Here is an 18,825-nt window from a genome sequence, read left to right as displayed (position 1 = left end):
TCAATATATTATTTCTCGTCTGTATAAATGTACCAAAGACCATGGTCAAAGTAAATCCTTGCTGCAAATTACATTCGTGGCAGCTCCAAGAACATTAAATAGCCGCATCTCGTCGGGAGATATCAAAACGCTTTTACACGCCCTCCTAGAAAGAATCAGAAAACCCTCACTTCCACTCACCACAGGGTACTACTATGCGCACTATGCATCCCTGTCCCTGGAGATCGAGACGAGTCCCTCTGGCAGGGAGGGGTCTGACTGTGCCCTCACCCCCGCCTCCCTCTTTCTCCCCCTGCAATGCCCTCTCTCCTCTCAACTCAAAAGGGAAGTTTGAGACTAAGTCCCAAATCCAGACCCAGAACCCTAAGTCTCACACGTCGACTGTGCGGTTCACCGTAGAGGGGAAGCTCGTCCATGCTGGTGGGAAGCATGACATCCACGTTTTCGACGTCGACTTTGAGGCTCGGGACGCTCTCTACAGGGATGATGGTTCCATCGGGCTAAAGAAGATTCGCACGATGTTAGTTTGTTTGTCGCATACGTAGTTCGTCGCCTTTTCAAAAATTGCCCAATATTCTCCTCTACCACAAAGAACCTCCTGCAGGACGGCAGGGACGAACCACTGAAAAAGCTTACCTTCGTGATTTGGATCTGTAGGTCCTTCGTCAAGGCGTAGAGGAGATCTTCTTGGTCGAGATCAGCCAGCCCAGCCAGAGAGATGGCTCGCTGCAGTGGGATTTCGTCGTAACTGACGCCCTCGGCCGGCATGCCGAGCAAGGCGACCGTGCCGGCATGGCGTCCGCGAACGAACAGGTTCAACACGGCAGGCAAGTCGAGTTCGGACCTCTCGACCTCGACCGTGGCGAAGTACTCCGTCTCCATCGTGGGCTCTTCTCGCTCCTGCCAGCTCCGGAACACGTCTCGTTTCGCTCCGCCCCTGAACCTCGATAGCATGCCGCCGCTCGGGGAGTTTCTCGAAGGGACAGGGCCGTAGAGTTCGTTGATTGTCCTGGTGACCGCAGTCCTGAGCTGGGGTGGGCTCTGGTCCCAGTGGCGCAGGGGCTCGTACGTATAGCCCCAGCCCCGGGCACTGGCGAAGTCCTCGCTGTTCAGGGGGCCGTCGGGCCCTTCGAATGGCACTAGGGGGGACCTTTCCGTTACGGTCGTTCCTCGCGGTGTGGCGAAAAGCCCGCGTGTCTGATATTCGAATTCTACGCTGGCGTTTTCATAGTTGAGAGTTTGCCAGTATGCGAGGAGCCTATCAACATTGCAGTGGTGAAGCATACTGGAGAAGAACAAAGGCTTTGGTCAGAGAGGGGAAAGGATGCAAGGCACGACGGGTGTTGAACCCCCAAGGAAGAAAAGACGTACAAAAGAGGATCAAATCCTGCCGTTTCAACCCCTAGAAAATCGTTTCCGCAGGCTGCGTGGAGATGGACGTTCCCATGAGGACCTTCAATGCTGTTGGGTCCGACTGATGTCGAACTGATCTCTGACCAGCTTCGGGCCCTGGTCAGTGAGGTATACTACGGCGAGTCAACTTGGTACATGTCTTTCGGAAGAGTCAACTGATAGTAGGAAGAGACTCACGACTCGTTCTCGAAGCCCCTGTTGGGCCATGGCCTCGTTGGCCGATTCGGGATAGCTTCTGCCCTCCTGTGTGCATCGTTCTGTTCTCCCGACACCGATAAACCGACCAAACTCTCCGTTCTGCGCGGATCGTGGATAGGTGTAGCTGGCCAGGGGATTCCGGACAGGCAGGGCCGTCAAGGAGCCGTTGACGGGTCGGCGGATAGTGACGGTTGGCGGAGTTGTTGCAGGCGGAACATTGGAATCGGCTGCCCAGTCCCAGTATGGGACACGAAGGCGGTCGGCAGCCTCTCGATATTCTCCTCTCACGTTGGGGGGGTAGCCTTCTGCAATTCTTTGCGCCTGTGCAACGAGCACTTGCTACCAAGGGCGTTAGATTCATCAGCTAAGAGAGAGAGGGGGGGGGGGGGGAGACAAACCTCATAAAGTGCGAGGTAGCCGCGATGCCAGGTGCCAAACAAAGGTTCCTAAGAAATGGATTGTAAGTGCCCATCACAGGAAGTGGAAGGGAGCAGAGCAGCAGAAACACAGCCGTTGGACTAACATTGTGCGGGCAATATCCACGGGTACCTCCCTGCTGAGGACCACCGCCAGGCCACGCCATAATCGGCTGTCCATGGATTCCTGCGACAAGTCAGCGGTGAAGCTGTCCCTACTCCCCCATACACTGAGGATTTCTTCTCTCAAAATCGTACCCATGATCTGGAAATATGACAGGGGATGGGTCTCGTTGGCGGCTTGCATGGCGGAGAGAGCTCCTACGAGTAGGTCCCTAGAGAAGTTGGTTGGATCAGCATTGGTCGGCTTGCGGGTCGTCGAAGACGTTCGCAAAGACCATGTCTCATGTCTCACCATTCTGGACCAGCTTCCCTATAGATGTCATTGATATTCCTCCTGGCAGGTGTCTCTCCCGTGCCTGGGTTGATCCCGGAGCTGACTCCCACCACAGGGTGAGTTGACTGGGCAGCAGTCCAAGGGATGGATGCGAGGGCGGCCAGGCCCACGCAGAACAAGGGAAGAAACATGGTAACGACCAAAACTGGGCAACAGAGACAAAAAATAAAACGAGCGACTTAGGTGGGAAACTGCATGGCCGCAGGCATTAAACAGATGAAGGGGGATCGAGGATATAATATAGATATTTTCTGTTCGCCCCTCCCCTCCGCTCTCCTCTCCCCTTTCTGTCACCCCCCCGCCCCCCTTCCATACATATGTGTATGGGACATCAAGCATACCCTGCCCTCGGGTCATAGGGCAGTAATAGCACCAAGAGTATGCGGGGATCCATCTCGGGATTTGTGCTGCGCCCAGCCCTGACCAAGAGGCTGAATGGACGTTCTCTCAACTTACCCCAGCTATGTATGCATCGTGTATCTTTCTGGTGAACACGTAGTCAAGCGAGTGAGGACAGGGATCGGCATTGGCAGCACACGATGGTCAGAGGCTGGCTGATAATGCGTCGTACGAAGCAGTTACATAAACGAGTAGAGCACATCCACATCCCCCCGTATGGCGTCGTCGGACGCGATTGAAACCCCCCCCCCCCGGTTGGAAACCGGCAAAAGAAGTCGAGGCCAGGCGAAATTGACGAGCGAGTCCGTAAAAACTCCACTTCGATCTGCTTGTCTTACCCGGCGGCGACGAGGGTTGTTAGCAGAGAACACAATGTCGAGTGCCCCTGAAAGGGACTGACAGGGGCTGCGAAGGACAAACGACAACTCATCTCACGTTATTACGAAGTCCTCGACAGACAGCATCTGGGCCACCTAGGAGCCCGTGCTGTCACGCCAGGTCCGAAGTACGATGTACGAGTATGTGTGGCCGGACGATACGAACGGTCGAGCAGTATTACCAACTGTCCGGTTTTCTTATTCGACAAGCCCCCTTTTCGAACTATCAAAAGCAGGCTTCTCTCTCTATCCCATGAGAATGCCCCATACTGTCGCACCATGAGACGCGCAGAAGCCATATACCACGTCAGAGACGCCTCCGGAGCGGAGGACTCAACTGCAGGCGGCCGAGAGTTCGAGATGGTACGGCATAAACAAAGGGCCAGAACCCAAAAAAATAAAGTAATAAAATATCAAGGTACCAAAAAACTTCGTCTCCCCGCCTTGTTGGGCCGTGGAGATTGTGTCAATGTCGTTGCGCTCAGGTGGATAGACGATCCGTTATTTTTTAGTGTACCGCAGGGATGTTAGACAGTTGATGTCAGACAGCCTAGCTATTAGGGCAAATGAGATGCAAGGTATTTGGCCTGGGCTTTGAAATGAGATAGGTACGAATAAATAGGTGTATTACCGCCTGGTCCAGCAAGTGATCGTCGGTGTCAAAGCGATACGAGATACCAATAATTCCCCGTCGTGTCAGCGTCGAGGCAGACGACGAGGAGGAGGGATTGGCCGAAAGAAGAAGAAAAGAAGAAAAAAAAAAAAAGGGGGGGAGGGGGGCTGAGACATAAGACAACCAGGGATCACCGCCATCCGGGGCGTCTTGTTTGCTTTCTATCTGTCAGTCCAGTCTTTCCTATAAAGTCCAAGTCAAAGTGGAGAGGCATCGGAGCACCATGAGAGATGTGTGGAAATGTGCAAAGTGATTAAGACGCGAAGTCGGGAGAAGAAAAAAGTTATGAAAGGGTAACGTTGCACAGATGGATCCGAAAAGGACTCGATTCTTTAGTTATCTTGCGCGGGAGGAAGAATTGCTGATTTGATGATGGCTGGTGATGATGAGAATGCAAGACAAACCAAGGGGAGGAGTGAAAGATAAATTATGGCCACGTGATGTGTCATATGAGTGCCCCCAAATCCTACTTTGGATAAGCCTAATAACTGATTCCTACAATTGACACGATTCCTTACATAATCCTGCCAGGTTGTAGGGGTCCCCTATTATCCTAGCCAGTTTATCAGATTATATACGAGCTAACGTTTCTAATCCCTGAGGAGGTGTACACATAGCTGAAGAAATGGGCGTACCTTAGGTAATCAATACTCCGTACTAGGTACACTTCGTATCCCTTGCAGTACCTGCGAAAAATGCAAAGACTCGAAGATCGGTGCATGTCGTCGGAACTACGTATTATTTATGTGCAATCCCTCGGGTGCATCGCCTCTACGGGTGCATCGCCTCTATGTCTCTCCGGACTATTGATCCCCGGATTGAATCGTGCATAGGGCAGTAGATCGAGGTAAGTTCCCTTGTTCGTGTCACTCGTCGGGATCCGAGTCGGAGGATCCCGACTACCTTTCTTCGGATCCCGCTGCCTTTATGAGGTCACTCGCATGAGATCCTGTGGCTTCGGAAGACCTGTGGACAACGCCCCAAAGCCGAAGGACCCACGTGAGAGTGCAACGTATATCGGGACGACCACGAGCTGAAGCCCCCTCCTTGGTCCCAGTTGCAGGATTGTGGATTGTGGCAGGAGAGTGCGGATCTCACCAAGTTCCATGCCGTTGTCTTGATGGCTGCCAATAACCAGGGACTAACTCCAGGAGAGATTCTCGCCGCGTTGCTAAGCTGAGTCAACCGTTCATCATTTAATTACTTGGTTGAGTATCCCGACTATCCTTGAGCGTCGGAGTTTCCCCCCGGCACCGAGACCTCATTGTGGCTTACATAACTTGTGGCCATATGGCTTATTCTTCAATCATCATGGACGTCGTCGTCGTCGTCATCGCCGTCTTGAAATTTCATGGGAGTATCATGGCGAAGCAGCATACGAGTTGGACGACCCTAAGCCCGTAGCGCAACTATAATCGTCGGCCCAGAAAGGACGTTCAACCAAGCCTCGCTCGACTACTACCGGGTTGCGCCGTACCCCAAGCCGATCGCTGTCACTCTGCTGTAAGGGGGTAACTCCAGCCCAGCCTCGAGATTATACAGATGAACCCCCACCTAAGAACCAAGTCAGCCCTTCTGGTTCTAGTTGAGACAGCCGGATAGGTTCGGTTTACTACTTCGTACATACAGTCCTAGTGCCACGATTTCATCCTGTGATGACGTATGGCATATAAATAGGTAGGATCAGAAGTTCGAGCCCTGGGATGTCTATCAACCTCCAAATGATCGGGAGAAGAACTCCAACGGAGCTCGACTCTCGGCCGAACTAACACTCCTCGCAGATTCCGGCATCTGTCAATTGAGTTATACTTCGTCGTCGGTCAATTTGACATACTCGTTGAGTCGAATTTCATGTGACAATACTGCAGCATCGGCGCATGTTGTGACTTCCACGATAAGGCTCAAGACCGCTTCCGGCTTGAGGCCGATATTTCCACACGCATAGTAGCGTGGTGTTACGGTGTACCAACGACGAAATGCGAATTCAAAGCGACAGACTCTTGGGCCCAGTGGTTCTACCCCAGCCCCTCCGACTTTCAACATTATGTTTATACCCGACGACCCTCGGTTCAACCCCTATTCCCTCGACAAACAGGCAGTATATAAGAAGAGAATTGAGAACGGACCATCGAGAAGCCATTAAAGTGTCAGCCTAGTTGGCTTGGCCGCTCTTGTTAGTTATTACGTGGCTGGGTGGTCCAGTGACACTGTTCGGAACCGACCCCTACTCTGCGATATATCCCCTGTCTATTCATTAACGTATCTGACGACTTCTTCTGGAGCTCAATAGGCCTTGACTACGAGCTACACTGGACATTCCAATCATATGAACAGGGGCTATGTGTTCCATGGGATCAAGCTCATTTCAAGCCGTTGTTTCCCTGGACAGGTAAACAACAGAATCCCCATCACTCAGGAAGTGTGAGGGAAAGGATGTTCCAGACGTGTCTCAGGCCATGGCCTCTGAATAAACGGGGAACAAGTCTCGTTGGAATCCGCGGAGAGGCTATAGGAGAAGAGACTCTGCCCTCGGTACAGAGGAGGTTAAACCGGGGTGTATCGTCGACCGGGCGACCTCGGCACCGGACATCAGTGGCCTACGCATATCCCAAAACCCCCAAGATGATTGCGACGTCTTGTTCGTCCCATCCCAGAAGCTGCCATTTGATCCCTTCATCTTTTGTCCAGCAACTATGAAGACATGTACCCCTGCCGATGGCGACAACAGGTTCTCCTCCGATATACAATATTTGGACACTCTCCAAGCTGTGCCATCTGTGTCATCCCATGCATTCTCCTCATCGTCCTCCCAGTCCTTCCGGTGTGTTGGGTTACTCCCCTGGACCCAAATGATGTCCTTCTCGCCGGTCGTCTTTTGCGGCTGGAAGCCGGCATAACGTGGTCTATTCAAGGGAAATCTCCTTAGACTGCAAGTCTGCCTCCGTGGGCCAGGGGCTAGTCTAGACTATATATGGCCCTACCGATTGGCAAACTTCCACTTTTACCTGGGGCGGTCAAAACAGGAAAGATGGCAGTTTAGGTCTACTATGTGTTTAGTATATCATGTACTATATGTTTAGTATATCATGTACTATATATTTAGTATGTCATCACTCGGTGGAGGATAATGCCGGTCTTTCAGGGACTCTCAGATATGCTACACCCGCTGGGCCGGATCGCACCCGGAACACCGGGAAGCCTGACAACATCGTCCGACCCCGAGCCCCACCCCGATCCCGCACAAGGATCTTACTGAGTTACACGAGCAGAAATGCCAAGTGATTACCCAACGGCAACAAGGCTGAAGACGAAGTTACCGGCCTATGCTCACCATATCCACGACTCCCGTGACGTAAGGCCAAGGGTCTGGGGGTTTGGCTTCCCGCGCGTTCCACAGCGCTGAGGCCATCACCCGAACAGACGGTCACCTCTTTTGGATCTGGTGGTCGGGAAATTGTCCATAATTCGAAGTACAATTATCTACCGTTACAAATAGTTACTCGGACATAGCCGACGGTGCACTGTACACGTCGAACGATCACTTGCGCGCTGAGTCGTCCTGGACCAATCACCAATCCGCATTTCTGCATCACTCGTCGATATTCGGAGTTGCGTGACAACTTCGTTACTTATCAGAAAACAGGGGACAACGACAATAGAAATTGATCCAGTGCCCAGGACTCTGCCAAGGACTGACGATGACGAAGAGCCGATGAACCAGGGTTTTGTCTGAGATGATCCAGCCATTGGACAAATAAAGGATTGGGACCGATTCCATGGCTCATATGCTCATATTAGAGCAAAGATTAGAGCGACAAAAGTCGAGAGTCACCGTCTCCCAGCATGTTAAGCTACGTAATGGCAGCGCAGACTCGGTAATCCAGGCTACCTATGCGGCTCGCTGCCGAGTTTCGTGGTTCCGGACAAGTCGCAGCTGCGAGATGCTCGTCGGGCCGATTCGACGACAGAGTCGACGTCAGGGAACAGGAACAATATACGGATAATGGGGATTCGCTAGAGCTTGAGGGACGTCCGAATCACCGCGGTGCAAGACGACCATTTCTTTCCCCCCCAGACATTCAGAATAACTTTTCGAACCACATCTGCGCAAAAACGAGGCCTAAAAGCGACTTGTCTTGGAACAAATGGGGGGAAAGTACGGACTAGGGTTCGCTGCAAAAGATTTTGCATTACAATGTACATTGTCAAGACATACATCGCATCGCATGTCAGCCATTGGGAAAGGGTCCATATGAAGTACGGGGCGTGGTCTTCACAGTCTTAGGACCTACATAGTCAATATGGCTACGCTAGAAGCACAGGATGACCGGACCCGTCTGCGAACTGCACCGTTCCTCGGGGGGGAAAGAAGCTCGTGATAGTTAAGGTAGGCTAGGTGTAATTACAGCGTGAGTAGCACCCAAGGGCGGTGATGGATTACCAGCCCACGAGTGAAATGTTGAAATGACACCGGGGCGATTATAAGTTCGAAATTAGTTTGTGGTAGGGCGAAACTACGGGCTCTTCCGTGAACAGTATCCCAGGCATGTACATGGGAGGAACATGCTCGGCGATTCGGTGACTCAATTCAGGATAGACGAAGATAAGATTGATGGTCCCCAGCGCTACAAGAAGCCGTTCTGAAGTCTCTTTCAGGTTGTTTCCATGATGAAAGGAGAGAGCCCAACGAGTCGATATAATACAAGAGAGATTGTCGGTCGCCCCTGGGCGAAGTACAAAAGTGAAAGTGCCAAGTACCAGATTACTTCGTATGCTCATGCCAAGCATGCATAGCCTCACAGGGCCAAAAAAGCACCCCCTACCTACTGGTCTGTCCTTTAAGAGGTCACCCCCCCGTCAAGTAGGAGTACAACGTACGCACAACCTGGTGGCCAGCAAAAAGAACGACGAGCATATTATCCATCCACCCCCCGTATGCAATGCATAATTACTCCGTATACAACGTAAAGCTTGGAGGCGACAAGCAACGGTTATTAAAAGGCACTTCCCCACCCAACTAAGAACACAGGACAACAGGCGTCCGAGATTTTGGATTCGAGACATATAGGTCATGGGAAGTGGGCTGACGAAGAGATCGTGACAAGTCACCCCCCCCCCCCCCCCCAAACCAAGAAATGGCAGTCGGTGGGCCGGGTGACTCCTTCGGTGGCTCAAGTGAGCAGGAGAATTTCGTGGCGAGGAACAAAAATGCCTTAATAACAGTCGCCGTAATATGACAGAAAGAGTTGGGCGATTTTGTCTCGAAAACTGTGTCAGAAATGTGTCCCGGCGACTCCGTTTCCAGGTGGTGTAGAAATTGAGGCAAACGCCTCCTCCCTCTTTGAGTCTGTCACGTTACTTCGGACACCAGAAAGAAACCTCGGCGAAGGGGGGTAAAGAGGTGGGACTATGATCACGTAAGGAGTCCCGGGAGGATCGACGAGCCGGACGGACGCGTGTACGGATAGGAACGAACGTCGCAGGGCCGGTAGCAAAGGGATAAGGGGTGACGAGTTTGTTTCACTACTTTATTTTGTGGCAGATTGTAAAGGGGGCCGTTTCGTCTATGAGAAGCGACTGCGATACATGGGGATGAGAAGTGTCGCGTAGGGTCGATCATTGACAAAAGAAAGCGACCTTTTTGTGACAAGATGTCGGAACTCATTCACTTGGTTGAGTCGAGACACGGTTTGGTTGGTTGCTTCGGACGTACTTGGTGACCTTACAAGTACATATGTACAAGTCCCCAGGGAATTACGGAGTAGGTAGGCCTCACAACCGTTTCAGCCTGTGATCCTAACGTTGTCTTAGTAAGGTACTTAAAATGGTTTCTGGCCTTTTTCTTTCGCGCACGGAGAATGTGCGAAATCCGTAATTACTTCCGGGGAGAATAGGTATCTCCGTATCCGCTTACTCCGTAACCCGCACGCCGTATGTGAACCAATTGAACCCCCTCTTACCGTTTCCGCCTTGGTTAAAAATGCCTACGCCCAACCAAAAGGCCGAGGCCAGACCAACAAGGGTAAGACTCCATAAGGTCTACGCAGGGACCTGGTGACCAAGGCCCATGATCTACGAATAGGATTCGTTGAATCAGAGAAACGGGGGGAGAGCGACAGGGGTTTGACGCCCAGAACATTTGATGGTGAAGACGAATGGTTTCGGTTCTTTGTGGACACCCGATCTATTTACGTTCTCCAGGTAATAGGGTAGACAGACAGAACAGTAAACGGAAAATCTGTAAGGCAACCAACCCCAAATTGAATACCTGGTAGGTAAATATTGAAGCGCTGAGAAAGAAAAATCCCAACACCCCGTCTCTCTAAGACGCTTGCTTGTACGAATATCTAGGTTGGGAGAGGGGGTTCAGACGTCGCCTACCTACCGCTCTCTTGGGACTGCCGGGCATAAAAGTCAGGCGTCCAGACGATACCTCGTCAGCACTACCTAGAATACGTACTTAGTAATAATTAGGTACCATGCAGCGACCGGGAAATATTGGCGACTCGAATACGCGTCACCCATCCCTGCTTAGTGCTATTTCTGGTATTCAAATCATGAACCCACTTTCCAGTAAGGGATGTGGAAAACTCGTAGATAGGGGTTGTATTTAAGCGATTCAAGTTACACCAACTTGATTTACCAGTTTACTCGTAGGAAAGGTCAAGTAAGAGTGCTAATTAATGGGTTCTTTTTTTCTGTTGATAATTGAACAATGCAACTTACTTCTCGACTGCAAGATGTTGGTGCTGGGGTCCATATGTGATGTCTATCTACATACGTTCATTGCGCTGGTTTATTCTCCAGTCCCAACCTCTTCTTTCAACTTGTGCTGAGTAATAAAGGGGTCCATGTCTCGTACAGCAACGAGTTATGTACAGGAACAGCCCTGGAACGATTCGCTACTAGGCCAGGACGGGTTGAGCTAGCCGCCTTTATTTATTTCGGTTAGCGGGAGAGCGGCACAGCGGTCACCCATCCGGAAAAGAGGGGGTGCTTTTGGACCTCAAGCCTCAGGGGGTAAAAACTGCAAAGTGCTTGGCACCCCCCAGGCTGCGCCTTCCTTCCCATCACCAAGAGTACATACTCACTCCATCACCAACAGCATTCCTTTCCATTCCACAATTTGATTTGCGTGCAACGTACATGCTTTCGTAGAACACCCCCTCCCCTTCTTCTATGCGCCAAATTCAAACTCAAGTCCAGATGCCTGCCCAGGGGAACCCCCTGTCATCGTATCCATGGATATGGTCCCAGGGCTGTGGAGTCTTGGCACTCCTCCGGAGACCAGGACAAATCTCCCCTGCCACCCCTGCTCCCCCTGTTATGTGCATCATGAAAAGACCGCCGGCCCAGTCTCCCAGGGTCTTAAACGCTCTCCTTCCTTCTTTCTCTTCTTCTACCTTTCTCTCACGCCGAACTTCGTGATCTCAACTTCCTCCTCGTTATTGTTCGCGTCTTTCTTCCCATCAACCGTTGCCACTCGCTCATCAACGGTCCTTTCTTTATTGCCCTTTTTTTCTTTCTTTATCACCACACTCGCTAAATATATACCTCACGACACCTGTCGTATAATAATCCCTCACCCGTACTTAGCAACTACACCCGAGGATTCATCAACCTAGAACGATCGCGATGCTGTCCAAGACCTTCTACGCGGCCACCGTGGCTCTTGCCGCGTCCACCTTAGTCTCCGCGCAGACCTTCACTGACTGCGACCCCACCAAGGAAGGTATGGCTTTCATCCGCTACTGCCTATTTCTATTTCTGTCCCTTTCGGCCGGAGCTGACGCTGACGCCTTCTTCTAGACTGCCCCAACGCCCCTGCTTTTGGGGACGACGTCTTCCTTGATTTCTGCGTCAACAACGGCGAGGACTATATCTACAGTCTCGACGGCACCACTGTTACATACGACGATGAGCACGGCGCCGTCTTCTCCATCTCTAGACTCGGCCAAGCACCCACCCAGTCTTCGCACAAGTACCTCTTCTTCGGCGAAGTCGAGTGTACAGTCAAGGCCGCTCCTGGTCCCGGCATCGTGACTAGCATTGTCCTCGAAGCCGATGACCTCGACGAGATTGACTGGGAGTGGGTTGGCGGCGACAACTTCAACGTGCAGACCAACTACTTCAGCAAGGGTGACACCACCACCTACGACCGCGGCGGCATCCACCCCATCGAGAACCCTACCGGCCAGTTCCACACGTACGGTATTGTCTGGACGAAGGAGAAGATCGACTGGACCATCGACGGCAATGTCATCCGTACCCTCACCTACGAGGAGGCCAAGGGCGGCAAGGAGTTCCCTCAGTCGCCCATGCAGCTGAAGTTCGGTACTTGGGTCGCCGGCCGCCCCGACGCCGGTGAGGGCACCATCGACTGGGCCGGTGGTATGGCCGACTTCTCCAATGGTCCTTTCGACGCCTACTACCGCGACTGCCGCATCGTCGACTACGCCGGTGGCGTTGAGGGCGCCATTGAGTACAAGTACGGCGACCGCTCCGGCACCTGGGAGTCCGTCATCGTCATCACCGAGGATGGCGAGGCCCCTCCCACCACCCCGACCACCACCGCCAGGACCACGACTACCTCCCCCACCACTGCCGCCCGCACATCCACTAGCTCTCCTGCCAGCACCTCCGCGGCCCAGTCGTCTGCCCAGCCCTCCAGCTCACCCAACGCCAGCTCCGCCAGCTCGGCCAGCTCTTCCGCTGAGTCTACGCTGGTCACCTCCGTCGTCCCGTCCTCTTCTGCCGCTTCCTCTGCTGCCGCTTCCTCTGCTGCGGAGACCAGCGCCGCCTCGACGCCTCCAATCTCGCCCGATAACGCCGCTGTCGAGCAGCCCAGCGCCGCCCCCAGCGATGAGCCTTCTTCCGGCATGACCACTCGTGCTAACTTTGCCCTGGGCATTGCCGGTCTGGTCCTCGCCTACCTGTTCTAAGTCGAACGGTGCTTCAAGGCAGACAATTGCGGTGTTTGCGTGCGATCGCCCGAGTGCGGATCACGCCTCTTCGCTCTGCGTTGAACGTCGACACGGCAAAGCAGGGACCACACGCGGCTCACATATAACATAAAACCACGCCGGTCAGACGGGGGAGCTTGATCATATACTTTCTCTACTTCTCATTGTCTCTCTCTCACCTCATCTCTCAGTTATCCTTGCGGATCTCACGCTATATCTCGGATTAACTGCTGTGGGCGGCACATAACTTACGAGCGAGTTTTGGACAATCTACCCCTTTTGCGCAATACATAGGTTTTTTTTTGTAATGGCATCATGCTCTTCTCTCTGGGCCTTTCATCGGCGCCGGCAACTCACAGCACGAGATTGGTCTTATTTTGCAGTGACCAGTGACGCTTTTTTTTGGCCTCATGGGGCAACGCCTTTAGAGTTGTTTTATGGCAAGGGGCATGATAGGAAAGGACTTGACGGTCACGGGACGACGGTACTATTTAGCGGCGTCGCTTTTATTTTTCTTTCTGATGAAAGGCTTAGGAGGAAGATGAGTGCACTATCTAGAGACTTGAGGCGGATTTTCGTTCGTCGGCATGTGTTGGTTTTAGCAATGATACCTACCTACTACCCTTTGGATAAAGGCGTGGGCGAATAGAGCATGAAATGAAAAAAAGGATCTTCTGGTTCCGAATCGAAAGCCAAGCATGGTTCGTTCGTGGCTCAAGTATTGGGTCGGATTTAAAATGATGTGCCTCTTTGAATGTTAGTTGTGTACGACAGCGGTTTGGTTTTTACGGTAGTTCCGTTGGTTCTTCTTTGGAAGGAAGGGAACCCTAGGTAATTAAACATCATGCAGCCACCAACGATTCGAGATCTCGGTGTCCTGATCCAGAAGTAGCTACTTCGTACGAAGTATCCATATGCAAAGTCAGGGGGTTTGGCTTCACAAATCCCTGTTGTGACTTTTGACTTTTGCTTCTCAGAATGTTCTTCAAGCTGTCCTTCATTCACGAGTAGGTAAAATGTACTTCGTATGAATTGGGCAACACGTGTTCTTCGTGTTGAACCCCTGGACACCCGACAGAGGTCATTTGAAGTATTCGTTCGTTGGTTGCATCCTTTCCGAACAAGAAGTTGAATTTAACTGTGGCTTGCGTCTCTTCAGCCACCAACCGTTGGTGGAGCTTGAGCCTCTTGATGAATACCGAATGCCGAACAGGAGGTAAAAATTATCAACGTCCGACGACTTTTCCTTGCTCCACGGCAATTACGAACATACTCTCATTAGCGAGATCGACCAAAAGAATTTACGCTGGTTATTAACGCCGGCAGGTCACAGCATCTCAGTTGGTAAAACATATTTGCTTTGCGGCTCCGGGGATTACGATGTAACCCCGCCGACGACTGACAGATATGTGTCTCGTGATCGTGCGTTTGGCAAGTGTGAAGGTAATAAAACAAGCTGCCTCCGTTCGCCCGGCGAACCAAAGAGCTCATAATCCGGAGAAGCCGTTGATTAATAAGCCTGTCAACGGGACCATCGGTATAACGTCTCCCAAGATATCGAGTTTTCCTGGCTCATCGGCCATAGGATGTTTCTATGACTCTCTAAAATCCGTTGCCGGCCCTTGCCATTGGCTCCATCGAGACTAGTCGCCGGCACTAAATAAGCTCGACCGCCATAGCATCTTGACAACTTCATTCACGTTTTCACTGTGCTTGCCTCTCAGACCGCGGTGGGGGGATGTTAGGCGCGAATCATTGGAGACCTGCTACTTTCCTCGTTCTAAAAGTGGACTATCCCAATATATCGTTCAGCACCTATACACGTGTAGGGGCATCGAAACCTGTGACGTCCTAGTTGTTTATTAATCACACCGGCTCGGGGTTGGTTGTTATAAATCCGGCTACTAACGCAGCCAAATTCAGGACGTCGGGGGGCGAGGGAGACCGCGGCTCGGTGTTTAAGTCGTGACGTGATGAGGTGGAACTTTTCTCGTTGAAGATCCATATGAAGTCGGCTTGAACTGACACGTATATAAGTCGTGTAGTCTCGGACGACTCTTCAGTCGACGAATATCGAAATCCTCCTGGAGACATCGAGACCATCATAATCAGTACGGATCTTTAAGACCTCGAGACGCCCCCCGCTCTAGAAACCCCGCAGAGTTGCAATCCCTTTCGGGCCACAGCATCCTCGCCATGGCCGCTGAAGACTATAAGTTCGAGGGCTGGCTGGGCAAGGACTTTTCCTGCGTCGACGGAAAGATGGTGTGGGAAGAATTCGAGCCCAAGCCATGGGAGGAGACGAACGTGGACATTCGCATCACGCATAGCGGCATTTGTGGTAGCGACCTTCACACGCTAAGATCGGGCTGGGTAAGTTCCACGACTCCCTTTTGACTTTCCGCCCCCCCGGCGCAGCAGATCGATATAATCCAGGTGGACAATAATGCCCGACGTTCCGTGGGGATAGTAGGACCAATACTAACACTTTCACTTCTCTTCTCCTTCCAGGGTCCCGCTCCCTACCCGGTCTGCGTCGGACATGAGATCGTCGGTGTGGCCGTCCGCGTGGGTTCGGAAGCGTCGGGCGACATCAGAGTGGGCGACAGGGTGGGCGTGGGCGCCCAGTCAGACGCCTGCTTCGGCCGCAATGCCCCCGATGGCAACTGCGACGCCTGCAGCGAGGGCAGCGTGACGTACTGCCCGCGCATCGTCACCACGTATGCCTCCACCCACTTCAACGGCGCCAAAAGCATGGGCGGCTACGCCACGTACCATCGCTGCCCGTCCAAGTTCGTGGTCAAGGTCCCTGACGGCCTGTCCTCGGCCGCGGCGGCGCCCATGCTCTACGGCGGCGTGACGGTCTACTCGCCCCTGCGCTTCCACGGCGCCGGTCCGGGCAAGACGGTGGGCATCGTCGGTGTCGGCGGCCTGGGCCACTTCGGCGTGCTCTTCGCCAAGGCCCTGGGCGCCGACAAGGTCGTGGGCATCTCGCGCAAGGCCGAAAAGAAACAAGAGGTGCTCGACATGGGCGCCGACGAGTACATCGCCACCGACGACGACAAGGACTGGGAGAAGACGCACGCCAACTCGATCGACATCATCATCTCCACCGTGTCGTCCTCCAAGGTCCCGCTGCAGGGCTATTTCCGCCTGCTCAGGCGGGACGGCGCCTTCGTCCAGGTCGGATGCCCTGATATCAGCGACCCGTACTCCTTCCACCCGGGCCAGCTCATCTTCAAGCGTATCAAGTTCACCGGCTCGCACATCGGCACCCCTGATGAGATTCGCGAGATGTACGAGCTGGCCGCTAGCAAAAGCTTCAAGCCTTGGATCCAGGAGAGGCCCATGGGCGACGCGAACCAAGCCATTGTTGATGTCGAGGCTGGAAAGCCCCGGTACCGCTATGTGTTGGTTAACTAGAGTCCAAGGCCATGCGATGGGTGAATGATGACATGAACTTACGAAATCTTGAGCGTCTCGACTTGTTTTCATAGTAACCAAGACTGAAGCATAATGCTTGGTATAGATATCGATAGATGGATGCATATAGACAAGACGGAACTGCAAAATAGAACCACGGATATAAAAAGGGAAGATCGTACTGAATTCGTATGCCCGCTCCTTCTGACTTTAGACGGTACACGGTGTTTTGTCCTCGGATCACTTCGTTTTCTGGGGAGGTATCTCAACTGCTTAGGTAGAGATGCACACTTACAAGACAGTAACGACGTGGATCTCAGGGGGGGGATGCTTCTTTTGTGTCACTTCACCAAGGGGGGGGGGTTGTCTGACATCAGCAGAACTATCGATCAGAATTCCCCCTCTTCATTGGATAGTGCTCGGTACCTTATCTAAGGTAACAATGCACGGAGTAGATCAAGTACTCAGGTCTGCGTCCCAGGTGAATAAGGTAAGGTAAGGTAAGGTACCTTAGTAGGTGCTTTACCTTTTACTTTTGGCTTCTCGCGACGTATCGGTCCCCAACGGCCTCTCGTGACATCGTCACAGTCTAATCACTACTTAGTATTACTGAGCAATACCCGGTAAAACACCCGGCTTCTGCGAAAGTGAACCTCTTGAGTACTTTGAGTATATAAAAGAAAATTGGGCTACCTAAGTCACCAACAGGAATTTCCGCGGGCCGCCATGCCCATCATCAACGACATCCCCGCTTTCCATGCCTTCCTAACCACCAACCCGAACTCTCGCATCCTCGCCCTCTGCGGCGCGGGACTCTCGGCCGCCTCGGGCCTGCCAACGTTCCGCGGCGCCGGCGGTCTGTGGCGCAACCACGACGCCACCCGCCTTGCCACGCCGGAGGCTTTTCGAGCCGACCCGGGCCTCGTATGGCTCTTTTATGCCTACCGTCGCCATATGGCCCTCGAGGCGAAACCGAACCCTGCCCATCACGCACTCGCTGCCTTGGCTCGCCAGAGAAGGAAATTTCTCTGTTTGACGCAAAACGTCGATAGTACGTCTACTCTCCTCCCCCACCTTCTTCCCCCACCTTCCCGCCCCCCCCTTCTTTTCAATCTTGCTATTCATATTCATCCGTTCATGTTGTGCAGCCCGAAAAGATACCCTCCACGTCCCAGGTTCATGCGCGGCAAGCCATAAAGGTTGCATGACCATATGGGGGGGGTGGGCGGGTACGGCTGAAAGGGTAACACAGGACGGAGATTAAATTATTGACGATGAGAAAAGAGTACATGGCCATCAGCATCATCTGGCTAACGGGACGACAGACCTCTCCCAGAGAGCGGGCCACCCCCCTTCCCAGCTCCGAACCCTTCACGGGAATCTCTTCACGCTCAAATGCTTCAACCGCCGGTGCAGCCACGTAGAACACAACAACACCGCCGATCCCCTGGTCCCGTCGCTAGCACCCGCCTCCGTCACAACGCCCGCTGACGCGACAAGACCCCTTCCCCTCGTTGACGCGGACGTCCCCTTAGTCCATATCCCCGCCTCAGAACTCCCCCGTTGTCCGCAGTGCGCCTCTCTCCTCCGACCTGGCGTGGTTTGGTTCGGCGAGCAGCTTGATGGCGCCCTCCTAGGCGAGATCTACGAGTGGCTGGACGAGGGCCCCATCAGCGTCATCTTCGTGGTCGGGACGGGCGCCCAGGTGTGGCCCGCGGCCGGGTACGTTCAGGAGGCGGCGGCGCGCGGCGCGCGCGTCTGCGTCGTGAACACCGAGGTTGCGGAGGAGACGTTGGGGCCGGAGGACTTTGGCTTCGTGGGGGATGCGGCTGTGTTGTTGCCTCGGTTGCTGGAGCCCGTGATTGGGTCTACGAAGGATGACGGAACGTTTGAGTAAAAAATGGGTGGGTATCCGTACGCAACTCGAGTTCTGGAGGTACGGATAAGCCGTTGATCTAAACAAATATCTATGATTGGTATCTGTCCCCCGCCTAAGCAAAGAACAGAAATTATGCTTTTTATAATTAGGTAGATTGGAGGAACAGATTTGACTCGTTCGTGAAACGCACTTGCCCGGCTCCGAGGTGGTATGCACCGACGGAGCCGAAACTCGGAGCGGAGGATCATGGGGTCAGCATTGGACTCCGAATCTTCCGACGGCCAAATGGCACAAAATCATTTCGAGTCACTTCAGACATCAAACCGAGACTCGACCGGGACGGGAGAAAAAGAAATGGGAGGTCCGCATCTGGGGACATTTGAGTCTCCTGACCCGACCATTCCACATGGCATTAGCAGCGCCCTTAAGGATTAGCATCTTGACAGCGGCATGGCCCTGGTCCAATGCTGCGAAGGAGACAATGGGAGGTGAGGATGGTTCAAAGGCAGATATATACATGGCCTGATGTAAATACGAGGATGCAAAAATCCTCGGACATGCGCTCTCTACATCACCTGGGTATATTCCCTAAGGTGATGTGAATTGCGGAGCGCAGAACATGACTTT

General features: G+C 52.9%; 7 protein-coding genes across 7 annotated transcripts; 5 read left to right on the top strand and 2 right to left on the bottom strand.

The window, feature by feature from the left end:
• Nucleotides 1-317: 317 nt before the first annotated feature.
• SODALDRAFT_284975 (tyrosinase) lies at nucleotides 318-2,615 on the bottom strand (the record flags this gene model as incomplete). Its single annotated transcript, XM_028608489.1, has 9 exons — nucleotides 318-500; nucleotides 637-870; nucleotides 919-1,285; nucleotides 1,372-1,526; nucleotides 1,591-1,950; nucleotides 2,010-2,057; nucleotides 2,135-2,214; nucleotides 2,286-2,362; nucleotides 2,443-2,615. 9 exons carry the CDS (start codon nucleotides 2,613-2,615, stop codon nucleotides 318-320), a joined length of 1,677 nt encoding a protein of 558 aa, XP_028462673.1.
• A 3,726-nt stretch (nucleotides 2,616-6,341) lies between these two features.
• SODALDRAFT_381842 (hypothetical protein) lies at nucleotides 6,342-8,496 on the bottom strand (the record flags this gene model as incomplete). Its single annotated transcript, XM_028615193.1, has 8 exons — nucleotides 8,150-8,496; nucleotides 7,823-7,947; nucleotides 7,631-7,662; nucleotides 7,424-7,492; nucleotides 7,251-7,332; nucleotides 7,048-7,185; nucleotides 6,501-6,836; nucleotides 6,342-6,396 (listed from the first exon to the last, which is right to left on the bottom strand). Exons 1-8 carry the CDS (start codon nucleotides 8,183-8,185, stop codon nucleotides 6,342-6,344), a joined length of 873 nt encoding a protein of 290 aa, XP_028462672.1. The 5' UTR covers nucleotides 8,186-8,496.
• SODALDRAFT_381841 (hypothetical protein) lies at nucleotides 8,044-9,489 on the top strand. The gene is made up of 8 exons (XM_028615192.1): nucleotides 8,044-8,268; nucleotides 8,351-8,384; nucleotides 8,478-8,570; nucleotides 8,736-8,762; nucleotides 8,830-8,866; nucleotides 8,956-9,030; nucleotides 9,076-9,108; nucleotides 9,211-9,489. Exons 1-8 carry the CDS (start codon nucleotides 8,235-8,237, stop codon nucleotides 9,328-9,330), a joined length of 453 nt encoding a protein of 150 aa, XP_028462671.1. The 5' UTR covers nucleotides 8,044-8,234; the 3' UTR covers nucleotides 9,331-9,489.
• A 1,914-nt stretch (nucleotides 9,490-11,403) lies between these two features.
• SODALDRAFT_329064 (hypothetical protein) lies at nucleotides 11,404-13,313 on the top strand. The gene is made up of 2 exons (XM_028610844.1): nucleotides 11,404-11,663; nucleotides 11,741-13,313. Exons 1-2 carry the CDS (start codon nucleotides 11,569-11,571, stop codon nucleotides 12,873-12,875), a joined length of 1,230 nt encoding a protein of 409 aa, XP_028462670.1. The 5' UTR covers nucleotides 11,404-11,568; the 3' UTR covers nucleotides 12,876-13,313.
• Nucleotides 13,040-13,587, top strand: SODALDRAFT_72492 (hypothetical protein). The gene has a single exon (XM_028615620.1). It carries the CDS (start codon nucleotides 13,204-13,206, stop codon nucleotides 13,543-13,545), a length of 342 nt encoding a protein of 113 aa, XP_028462669.1. The 5' UTR covers nucleotides 13,040-13,203; the 3' UTR covers nucleotides 13,546-13,587.
• A 1,287-nt stretch (nucleotides 13,588-14,874) lies between these two features.
• Nucleotides 14,875-16,319, top strand: SODALDRAFT_346508 (cinnamyl alcohol dehydrogenase; the record flags this gene model as incomplete). Its single annotated transcript, XM_028613254.1, has 2 exons — nucleotides 14,875-15,269; nucleotides 15,408-16,319. Exons 1-2 carry the CDS (start codon nucleotides 15,093-15,095, stop codon nucleotides 16,317-16,319), a joined length of 1,089 nt encoding a protein of 362 aa, XP_028462668.1. The 5' UTR covers nucleotides 14,875-15,092.
• Nucleotides 16,320-16,880: 561 nt separating this feature from the next.
• On the top strand, nucleotides 16,881-18,216 carry SODALDRAFT_317323 (NAD-dependent deacetylase sirtuin-5; the record flags this gene model as incomplete). Its single annotated transcript, XM_028609341.1, has 2 exons — nucleotides 16,881-17,370; nucleotides 17,645-18,216. Exons 1-2 carry the CDS (start codon nucleotides 17,046-17,048, stop codon nucleotides 18,214-18,216), a joined length of 897 nt encoding a protein of 298 aa, XP_028462667.1. The 5' UTR covers nucleotides 16,881-17,045.
• Between the last annotated feature and the right edge of the window lie 609 nt (nucleotides 18,217-18,825).

The sequence above is a fragment of the Sodiomyces alkalinus genome (genome assembly GCF_003711515.1).
Source record: "Sodiomyces alkalinus F11 unplaced genomic scaffold SODALscaffold_12, whole genome shotgun sequence".
NCBI classification, from domain to species: domain Eukaryota; kingdom Fungi; phylum Ascomycota; class Sordariomycetes; order Glomerellales; family Plectosphaerellaceae; genus Sodiomyces; species Sodiomyces alkalinus.
The sequence above is the reverse complement of the archived record's forward strand: the minus strand, read 5'-3'. Positions and strand labels throughout refer to the sequence as shown.